At 45.1% G+C, this 11,109-nt stretch overlaps 1 protein-coding gene across 1 annotated transcript; it reads right to left on the reverse strand.

The window, feature by feature from the left end:
• Positions 1-653: 653 nt before the first annotated feature.
• Positions 654-11,078, reverse strand: tgfbr2l (transforming growth factor beta receptor-like). The gene is made up of 7 exons (XM_062533780.1): positions 10,691-11,078; positions 6,621-6,771; positions 5,194-5,396; positions 4,128-4,981; positions 3,628-3,769; positions 3,151-3,278; positions 654-2,771 (listed from the first exon to the last, which is right to left on the reverse strand). Exons 1-7 carry the CDS (start codon positions 10,752-10,754, stop codon positions 2,391-2,393), a joined length of 1,923 nt encoding a protein of 640 aa, XP_062389764.1. The 5' UTR covers positions 10,755-11,078; the 3' UTR covers positions 654-2,390.
• Between the last annotated feature and the right edge of the window lie 31 nt (positions 11,079-11,109).

An 11,109-nucleotide genomic window follows, 5' to 3' on the forward strand; every position in this document is an offset into this window, starting at 1 on the left:
CTTCTCTGTCCCTCTGTTGTTTCTGAATCGAAATTGTAACTGGATCAAGTCAGCGCCATGGACAGAGGGAAAGTAGCTTTTGAAATGATTGAACATTGTGCATTATCTGTGTGTGAGCTAACAAAGGCAGGGCTAGTTGGGGGAGGCCTGCCAGCTCTCTGTGTGGTTATCAGTTCTTTGGTAATGCTTTGAATGAAGCTTGCTCCCAGTTTAGCAACACGTGGCGTGGAAGCAGGATGTTGAGAAACTTGTGGTGCCTTATTTGTATTTGTCTTCCAACCCCACCCCACCACCACATTCCATCTCCCCACCTCCCTCAGCTTTCCCATCCGATAAACAGAGAGGTGTGAGGGAAAACCCCCCTCCATCCACACACACACACACACACACACACACACCACCACCACCCTCCGTCTCTGTGTGCATATCACTTCTTGGCTCGCTAGAGCCGAGGACACATTCTGTCTACTTCAGGATTGTAAGATGTGACACCTTGACTTTTATTTTGACCCCCCCCCCCCCCCCCTTTGTTTTTGTGTTCTCCATTCGACCTGTATATCTTGCTGAGCTGTGAATTGCACTGATATTTTAACAACACTCCCTGTAGCCTGAGAAGTCCTGATGAATGAATAAAATTGCTAATATATTTGTTGAGGAGTTCTTGTCTCTGTTTTTTTATTTGACTTTCATTTCTGTTAGTTTCATGGTGGCTCTGAAACGTCAAATGAAATGATTCACAAAAAACAACATTCATACTTTATGTACGACATTTTATGAGATGAATATGCAATTGTATATATAATATAATATATATAATCCATACATTTGTGACACCAGTTCACAAGCAACACAGTGGCTCATTAGTTTCTTAAAATCTGGTCCTTCATTAGAATTCACAGAACCTCATAGATTTGGGTCATAGGTTTTTCCTCAGGTCACTAGCAAATGCAATGCTCTTGAGTACATATTGGAAGTCTACCCAATAAATAGAATGTCATCAGTGCATGATTTAGAGTTCACTTTTAACGGCCACAATTAGAGAAAACATTCCATTCTCCTTTTTGGCCAAATTACTGAAAACACAGATTACTTCTTGTTCATTTGACTTTAGACTCATTCAGAGTATGTTTTGCTCATATTTACTGATCATAGCTGGCAACATTTTAGTCAGATGGTCAAGCTCATGGCCATCACAGGAATATAGAAATCAAAGTCCTCTCACAGCACCTTTCAGTGAACCAGTAGCAAACTTACTGGTGAGGGATATATGTTAGTTTGTTAGACTGACGTATCAAATCGTTTAATGGCTTCATTCAATCAGTGTAACTGGCTGGAATTGAGTCTGCACGATCGTCTGGATGAAAGACGTCCACATTTAGTCCAACAGGGTGAGCATTATTGAGTTTGCGGGGATTAAAGTCACTCTTCCTGTCGGCCCTGGACGGCGTGGCAGCCTGAGGTTTCCTCCCAGGGTTCTTTTAATTGGATTTCACTGCAGACCATAAAGTGATCGCTTCCTCTTGGACCATTAGCGTGATCTGACAAATGTCTATTCAAGTCCAGGTCATTTTTATGCCCTGTTATGTTAAGGATAATTTAAAGGATTGCATCATAAATTCCCTCAGAGAATTCTATGACACACATAATTATAAATTTAATGTCGTAGGTCTTTGAGTCTTTGAATAAGAATGAAAAAAAAACCATCCACTTCCAATAAAATGCTCTTTGATTCACTTTCATCGCTTTAGCCTTGAGCAGCTCAAGTTGTGTTCCTTTCTCAAATATTTTCAGATACAGCCTGTGGTTAATCAAATTGAGAGCCTTCAAAAACCGCTCCAACTTCAGCGTCTCGGATGACTACAGCATGTTTGTGGATTCCGAGAAGGCTGTGTAAAAATTCAAACGAGGAAATAGTGTGTGGTAAACAGCCTTGGAAAACATCTCCAGGCTGTAGTGTTTCGACAAACAGGACGCAAAAATTCAAGAGGGTGGATATGTCTCCATTTTCTGCCTTCTGTCACATTGAAACCGACTTCATGCAACCATTTTATGGCGGTGAATTTTTGAAGGAGAGAAAAAATGCAAAGGTTTCTTCAGGGATGAATTAAATTATGATTCTTTGGTGCTTTCAGTATAATCCTTCCTGGGTCCCAAAAGTTCAAATTCCATCACCTCTGACAGAAAATGGGCCCCCCCTTCAGTGGCACAGCAACTACATGAGAAGTGCACAGTTACCAACAAAATACATGGCAAACAAAGTCACATGAACCAAGAATAATCATGGAGACCAGCTCCTTGATGTGAACTAATATACAAACGAGTTACATCATCCAAATAGTCCAATTGTTTGAATTGTCACTGCTATTCTTCTGAGGAGCTTTTTGAAGCCGTCACACTTCCGCCAGTGCCTTTGAAGGCTCTGAGGCTTGCGTGTCTGAGACTAGCGGAGGAAGGGAGGGGGAGTCCGTGTCCGTGTCCGTGCCCGAGCCCGAGCCTGTGTCGTGCTCTGCTCGGGGGGAGGGAGGGGTGGACGTGGCAGTGGAGCCCTGCTGCTGCTGCTGCTGCTGTGGCTGCTGTTCTAGCTGCTCCAGCTGCTGCTGCTGGTCCGTGAGGCTGGCGCTGATGAGGCTCAGCAGGCGGCTCTGCTCCTCCTCCTCCTCCATGTCCTTGGCCAGGGTGTTGAAGCGCTCCACCACGCAGTGCGCCGTCAGCCGGGCCTCGGGGTCGTGGTCCCAGCACTCTGTGATGGTGGCACACAGCAGCGCCATCCCCTGTTGGACGCACAAGGACAAGAGAGAGTCACGCCACGCAAGTCATCACCGGGCTCCGCTCCGCTGGACAGACAGGGCATCTTCTGACACGAGACGCTGAGAAGTGGTCAGCGTTGGAAACCGAACACATGTGATGTAGGAGGCTCTGCAACTCTATGCACATCAACACACAGGTTTATGTCAGCCTTAAAAAATACACTCACATAGGATATCGAGGAAGAAAAATAAAAAAGACATCACAGCATTTTGTGACATGGATCCACACACAATAAAATAAACATGCTCTCCTCCGGGTGCAGTGGAGACACACTGGATCATGTGTGTTACAGGTCGTTTGCCTGCAATCTGGGCCCTGGTCCAGGACACGCGATCCACCTACCTGGTGTGTGGTCCAGCTGGAGGGGATGTCAGGCCGGCCCCTGTCTCTCAGCACCAGATCCCTCATGCTGTCCACACACGGCTGCTCGCACACTTTGGAGCCGAAGGGTGGCTCGTAGCTCTTCACCTCTGTCACCAGGAAATAAAGACAGCACCCGCACCGCTGTTTACAATAAGTCAAATACATGCGCGTGGAGCTTTTTATAGATGACCCTGTTCAGGTTTGTTTAATGTCTCTCTTATTCCTCCATACTAAAGAGGCCACAATGCCATGATCGAGCATACCCTGGGGCCTGTCCTGTTCACGTACGGGACCTGACATGTTTTGCTTATCTGTCTTCACTTCTATAACAGATTCACTTCACTCACCTCAGTTAAACATGACATTTGATAATGTAATCTGTCCACTCAATTTTTGGTTGTGTTTACACTCCGCTGATAGATCAGCAAGATGTGTGGTGCAGGTCTTCTGTTTTACCTCCTATGACATCACAGCGAGACACCATCTCCCACAGCACCAGAGCCATGGAGTAGACGTCCATCTGCTTGAAGGACTCCAGGTCCTCCAGATTGACTCGAGACTCCAGCACTTCGGGGGCCATGTAGCGCGCCGTGCCAACCTGACAGATGGACACAGTCAGGCATGAACATTCACACAGAGTATTGATGTCAGGATCGCCCACTCTAAACCACATAATCACTGTGTTATCATCTTATCACTATGAGGTTCCAATGTCATTCTTTTGCAGTAAACTCTATGGATTGCTATTGTTTGAAAATCAATCAGCCATGGATCACTCTGACTGTGTGCTTGAACATTAGATTAACTGTTAATGACACTACAGTAAACATAAGAGCCAGAGAGAAACTAGAGCAACAGGCTAGGGAATAATCTAGCTGCAACTTACAGGACATTGCAGCCTAAATAGCATTCTCTCTTTACAGCACAGTACAGTACAGCGCCCCCATTTCTCTCACCTGACCACTGTTGGCAAAGTCGTCTACAGTGAGCGAGAGATCCAGCCGCAGAGCCAGGCCAAAGTCACACAGGGCACACTCATGGTTGTCCTTCACCACGATGTTGCTGCTCTTCAGGTCTCGGTGCGACACCGGCACCTTGGGGGCCCCGCAGGGCGTGGTGTCACTGTGCAGGTGTGCCAGGCCGCGTGCCACCGACCCTGCCAGCGTGCACAGCTCCGTCCAGCTCAGCACGTGGCTGGCCAGGTAGTCCTGCAGGTTGCCCAGCGCGTAGTAGGCCATGATGAGCCAGTACTGCCTCTGGGGGCCCCCCCCTCCGGCCGTGCCGCCGCCGCCCCCCCGCTCCTCCGCCGTCAGGAACTGCACCACGTTCTCGTGCTTGAGGTTGGCGTCGGAGAAGATGGCGCGCTCGTTGTGCCAGGACGCGTACTCCACGGGCGGGAAGATCTTGACGGCCACCGACTCGTACTGGCCCTCGCTGTGGTTGAGGCGGGCGCGCCACACCTCGGCGAAGCGGCCCTTGCCCACCAGCGCCTCCAGCTGGATGGGCAGCTGCTCGGTGTTGTGGTTCAGGCTGTTGGCCCGCGTGGACGACAGGTCGGAGGTGCCATCGTCCCCCAGCAGGGTGAGCTTGCCGGGGAAGTCGCTGCCGTTGGCCTCCCCGGAGCGGCCCTCGGGAGGGTCCAGGGACTGGTAGTGGGTGCGCTTGGGGGCCCAGTCCTTGGGCTGCTTGCCGAGGTGCCGGGTGCGGTATATGTAGAAGGCAGCGGTGGCCACCACGGCGACAAGCAACGGAGGCACCAGACTGATCACCACCACGGGGATCACATCTTTGCTTTTGAGTTTTGAGTAGCCTAAGAAAAACAAACAACAGGTAATTATCAGTGCTCTTTAACTTACATGTGACTATTAAAACAACAATACTGACATTGTTATGTTACAAAGACAATACTGAATGACCATTTCATTCCATCAAATTCTAAAACTGTATACTTGTGCATCTATGAATCAGTACAACTGACCAACTCCGATATAAAAAGTGACCCTCCTAATGGTTAAAGCTTACCGTGGGCTCCCTTGTCAAAGATGAGTTTGTCATTGCACTCCTGGTCGCCAACACAGCCACAGACAAACAGCAGGCCGTCGTCTGAGGGCTGGGGGATCATGGTGCACTCTGTGGTGGAGTAGTTGGTCAGGACGATGTTGTCCAGCGCCTGCTCAGGGTGGTGGCACAGCGTGCGCACACTGACCGTCTCATTGTCCTTCCTCCTGCAGCACACACACGAGCACTTCACATGATAAGGGGCCTGTGCCTCGTCTATAGGTCTTATATGTACACATGGTATCAGAACTCACAGTCTTTAGGCTACATTTGGTTCCTGTGTATATTAGATGAAAAGAATATGAGAAAGGCAAAAGAGCACAAAAATACTTTTTAAAAATATATTAAAACCAGCAGGAGGTTTTCTCATTCGTGTTAGCGTTTTATCCACAACTTCCTGACTTTATAACGTTTTATGTATTCTTGAAAGTGATCCCAAACAGCAGGACAGACTCTGAGGGTGTGGAGAAGAGGTCATCAGCCTCCCGTACGCCCACTGGACATTAGAGCACAGTACTGTACAGCTGTGGGCCCTCAGGTAATGGCACCCATCAGATTTGTAGTCAGCAAAACAGACATGATATTTAATAGTATAAACAGAAACACTATAAAGTCACTGTTTTTGTCTTGGCTGGATATTTTTATTAGACAATCTCTGTGATTTACTGTTGTATTTTTTTATCATAAATTCTGTGCATGCGCTCTGGCAAAGATAAGCAACGTTTGTCATGGCTGAACCATGTCATATCAAGGAAACTCGAGATGGGACTGCCCTTTTATGCACCCTCACCAATCAGTCCCTCTTTTGATGCTGTTAAAGATGTTTATTATTTGCTTTCTATTACCGCAGAAGAGGAGTTTTTCCCTCTTCTCATTTTTCAAGTCCTCTCCACCCCAACCCCCCAAGAGAAGCAGCTCTCTCAACACCCAGTTGTTTTCGAATAGTCACTCAGAGGTCAGTTTGATTAACTTCACAGAGCCGTTCCTCCCAGGCCCCAGAGGGTGGATCTGACCAAGGGGAAATCCTTTGAAAAGGAGCTCATTATAACAAGCAGAGACCCAATATGCCTCTAAATCAACTTACTCTCATTCAATTTAAAACGGCACGTACTCACTATATTTGTCACTGAGAAAATGTCTGTCTGGTTAGATCTCAAGGAAGCTGAACTAACATCAAAGAGACAAGTGGTTAATTGTTAAGTGAAGTGAAGTCTGCACCCAATTGTATGTTGTACTATTTCAACCAACTGTTCCATAAAGTTAGTGATGACATTTAATTTTCACGAATTCACGAAACCTCGCATGGTTGCAGTGGCTGTCGAAAGATGTAGACCTGCAAATAAATGGCATGCCAATGTGTGTGTGTAGCACTGTGTGGAGGATGAACTTACCAGATAGCCACACAGACCTCCTCAGACAGATTGCAGAAGGAGGTTAAATTGCAGTTGCTTGTGCACACATTGTCTTCGCACACAGGGCTGGAGTAGTCACACCACTTACACAAGTTAGTCCTCATGTGTGTGAACGCTGAGGCTTCAACAACTGAAATGAACACACAACAGACTTTTTTCAAATACACAAAACAACCAAACAGAAGAAATAGTTTTGAAAAGAATGAACTGCTGGTAAAAATATACAATCTGGAGTAGTTGTAGCTGGATTAAAATGACTCTTCACAAAATTGGATCAAAGGTCAATGATATGTAACCTCAGCGTACAATATTTCATTCGCATTTTTTTTCAACATCAATCCCTTAGAAATCCTTCTCTCCAATTTCAGAGAAGATAGCCATAATCGTCTGGTCAGTACACCAGGCTTTCAGCATGATTACGGTCTTCAGTTAACAGTAATACCATAATGAAGAAAATGATGATGATTGCCGTGTGAAATAGTGACAGGGATAAAAGTCATAATAGCATCTGCAATCAAGATAGCATTTATGGTTAGCCCTCTTGGGTGCAGCGGCCCATCTGGAATGCATAAAGAGTTAAGCGGATTTGGGAATGACAACAACCATGAATACATGAGTATGTAGCCTATATATTGGGAGAGAGAGAGAGAGAGAGAGAGAGAGAGAGAGAGAGAGAGAGAGAGTGCGTGTGTGTGTGTGTGTGTGTGAGAGAGAGAGAGAGAGAGAGAGAGAGAGGGTGGGGTGTATGCCTGCGGTGCAGTGCAGTAGTGTGTGCATTCCTTCCCACGCATCTTGCCTCTGTTATCCTTATGCTGCCACATCACAACAATATTAATTGTTGATTGAAACCAGATGACCCCCTTTTTATCTCCCTCTCTTTCCCCACTCGAAGAGCGTGGTGATCTCACAGAAACGACTCAAACATTAAAAGAAGCTACACACATATTTCTCAAAGGCTTCCAGATGTTGGTCAATGCCAACCATCAAAATATACACCAGAAAAAAAAAGGAAAAGACAAAGAGGGAGGGAGAGGAGGAGGGGAAAGCCTGGATAAGCAAAAAAGCCCCTCTGCAAACTTTAAAGTAATTAAAATCAGCAGTGACTGCTCCAGAAATAAATTGAAGCCAGAAGCATTCAGCCAAGCCAAGTTCCAAGCACAGCCCCTCAGTGCTTATGGGAAATCCGAAGGCTGCATGCTTACAGGAGGCCTAGAGATGCAGGGCAGGACTCATTTGTTTTTTCTGTTGAGTAACTTTTCCTCACTTGCTATTATTTAGCTGTGCTGTGGTGCCGCGAGCAACTACTGAGAGACAGGAAAAATTGAAAACATAGTATGGCATCATTGTTTTTTTTTTCTGTGGAAAATCAAGGCTCTTCATGGTCCAGAAGGTATGTTTAGGTTTCATGTAAAGGAAATTGAATACTACATCTCAAATCCCTATCTGGATTGGAACATGGCACATTCCCTATGGCCTTAACTGTGCCATGGTAAAGTCTACATTCTGTAAAGAGTGTTTAGGATGGTCACAACAAGTGAGGAAGAACAAAAAGGGACTATTTTTTTTATTATGTTAATGGAGAACTTAAAGAGAGTCAAAACTCTTGCTTTCATTCCGAGCCAGCTGTTGTTTAACAGACTGCAGGTGTGTGATGCGACCACCGGGTGGCGTCTCTCTCGCCCTATCAAGCTCTTCTCTCTCCATTCACACACACACTCACACACACATACAAATGTGTTTTGCTGAGTAAATCAGTACCAGCACCACGAGAATACTCTGCTTTGCTGAGACGGTTTAAATTCAGATGTGTTAACATCGTCACTGCCATCAAGATTTTCCACGCTAATAATCAATCAGTTTAAACGTCTCAACTCAACCCAAACCAGGGGTGCAGAGATGAGCTCACCCGTTGTGATGAGAGGGGTCGATGTTCTCATGCCATTACTCATGCATACCCCACGGTATCATTGGGAGAGGCCAAATTGAAACTGCGGCAACAAAAGAGGGCCAGCGCTTGCCATGTCCGAGGGAAGGCACTGTTATCTCATGCCAAACAATAAATGGCCATTTATCCTGACACAAAACATTCTGCTCGCTTCCATGAGTACCACGCTCTGCCCTCGCCCCAAGATGAGCCCGAGCTCTTGGAACTGCCTCAAGGAGGCCGAGAGATAAACACAAGACGTCTCTGTCCTCACTGAGTGCCAATCAGAGGTTACACACACTCGCACACACACACAAATACTCTCTCTCTCTCTTTCATTCTCTCTCTCTCTCCCTCTCTCTCTCTCACACACACACACACACACACGCACGCACACACACACACACACACACACACACACACACACACACACACACACACCACAGTGTGATCAGGGTCGTCAGCATCATATCCTTTCTTTGAATTAAAACAATATTGCCATTGTGCCACATGATGATGGCAGGGCAGTGAGGGCACCAAGCACATATAACCAATGCCCTTCTGTTCTGCCATGTAGGACTTCTGCGTTGGTCTAAACCGATACAAAACACACTCATAGACTTGTAGCATACTGTACATCTGTTTTAAAAGACTTAAGATTCAGATTGATTCCAAATGTAAGGTCAACCATTCGAGATATTACAAGATATTTTCTGAGGAAAAGAAAGCAGAGTATCCAGCCCATCCTCCAGTATGACATGTCTCAGTATTGTGCATGCATGCAACCCCTCCACTCTGTCCCAGTCCACACAGAAAGCGTCCCTGCATGCAGAGATAATTTGAAGCCTCACTACGAGTTTCCTGAATGAAGTTTCCATGACATGTGGCTCTGACATTTGAATTCGATTGCAGTGTGGCTTTTCTTGCCTCTCCGTCAACAAAGCTAAAAGGTCCACTGGAAGTGGGCCCCAATCCTTTCTTGATTTGTGAACCTCCATTTGTTTATGTAAACATTTGTACGGCCTCAAATCACAGACGTTTTAGTTCCTTAGCAATCAGTTGTTTGTGCAGATTTTGACAAATTCAAGACAGACTTGTTACACAAATACAATACTGTGTATTAAACAGCTCTTGACAGAAATACAAAAATACATTGGCCAAGACTATGTCAGACTCAAGCAAGCCAATATCATTTTCGTAGTCACTCAAGTCTAGACTACAAATATTAACCACAACAATACAAAATGAATTTGCTGTTGTAAATTTGTTTACAGTGGTTCAATGTCCCACTGAGGGCCTACAGTTTCCTAGTATTATCAATTTATTGTGTATTCAAACAAATGAAATGTCACATTTACAAGGCATGGAATTTTGGCATGTAAATTCTTATTTTCCATCAGTAGGCTGAGCTTGCATTTGGGATCTGTGTAACTACAAAAGCATTTCTGAGACATTGCTCATTTTCTGTAACTAGTAGAGGTCCATATTGTAAGATAATATAGCCTCGGCCTATTATCATACATACAAATTATTTATTGGTGACCACCAACCAAACCTGGCCTATTAGGAAACTTTTTGGGTTCGATAATCTGACTTGCGAATGGCCTTTACGCATGCAAATACATTTGACAGTGACGATACCATATGCCTAGATGCTGTCCTCTAATCATCTACAACAAGGCTTATAGTAACGAGGCTGTAAAAGCATGTGTACAATACAACTGTACTGTTGTCCAGCATGGGAAAGTTCTGCAATAGGCTATCTTGCGCACACAACGCTTTCTTCTTTCTGGAATTCTGGGTAAACTAGAATTATTAGATTGCGCTACCATGACTGCCTTCACTTTATGAAATTAAGACTGGAAAAAGAGAGGGTAGCCTAGCCATATGCAATAGGATTTGGAGTATTGATTTTCATAAATGTTTACGAATAGTTTTAAGCGTAGCCTATAAAGACTGAAGACTAAACTTTATCTTAATCGTATCAAAACAATCGTGTAAGCCTGGTAAATTTTGAATTTGTAGTCTACACCATGGATACTCTAAGCCACCTCAGCAAATGCCTACAAACAATGGACACTTAAAAAAGTGTAGACGGAGCGAGGCGAGCAATTGTAATACTCACAGAGCGATATAAGAAGAACAGATGTGAGAGCGAAACGACTCCATCGCCTGCGTCCCATAATCATGACAGAAACGATACACTATGTAGACAAAGTTCCAAAGTTTTCGGTGACTACAAATCTTTGTTTTTTCTTAATATACTGAGAGGATATAGTCGGGGGGACATGTATTAAGGCAGTATGCGCTGCGACAACAGCTTCTTGAGCTGAATATTTTTGGCAGGAGTTCCGTGTAGGCGGATCCAGATGTTTTTAATCCAGCTGTGTGGAGCTAGGGTCCCGCCCAGGAACTGGAGTTCATTAATAACAAATTCAAAACGATTGCATGAACGCAGCTTTGTTTATAATGTTTAATACTTAGCTTAGGATGTCATATGAGTGTTTTCAGATGCCCAATGAATTTGTTTTCAAACTTTGTTTT

Source organism: Sardina pilchardus, chromosome 4 (genome assembly GCF_963854185.1).
Source record: "Sardina pilchardus chromosome 4, fSarPil1.1, whole genome shotgun sequence".
Classification (NCBI taxonomy): Eukaryota; Metazoa; Chordata; class Actinopteri; order Clupeiformes; family Clupeidae; genus Sardina; species Sardina pilchardus.

What these genes read in the sequence shown, in the direction of transcription:
- tgfbr2l (XM_062533780.1), bottom strand. Translation starts at nt 10,754, where the DNA reads ATGATTATGGGACGCAGGCGATGGAGTCGTTTCGCTCTCACATCTGTT. An exon ending in GAGGTCTGTGTGGCTATCTG is followed by an intron (nt 5,397 to 6,620) that starts GTAAGTTCATCC and finishes TGTGTGCTGCAG; the next exon opens with GAGGAAGGACAATGAGACGG. An exon ending in CTTTGACAAGGGAGCCCACG is followed by an intron (nt 4,982 to 5,193) that starts GTAAGCTTTAAC and finishes TGTTTTTCTTAG; the next exon opens with GCTACTCAAAACTCAAAAGC.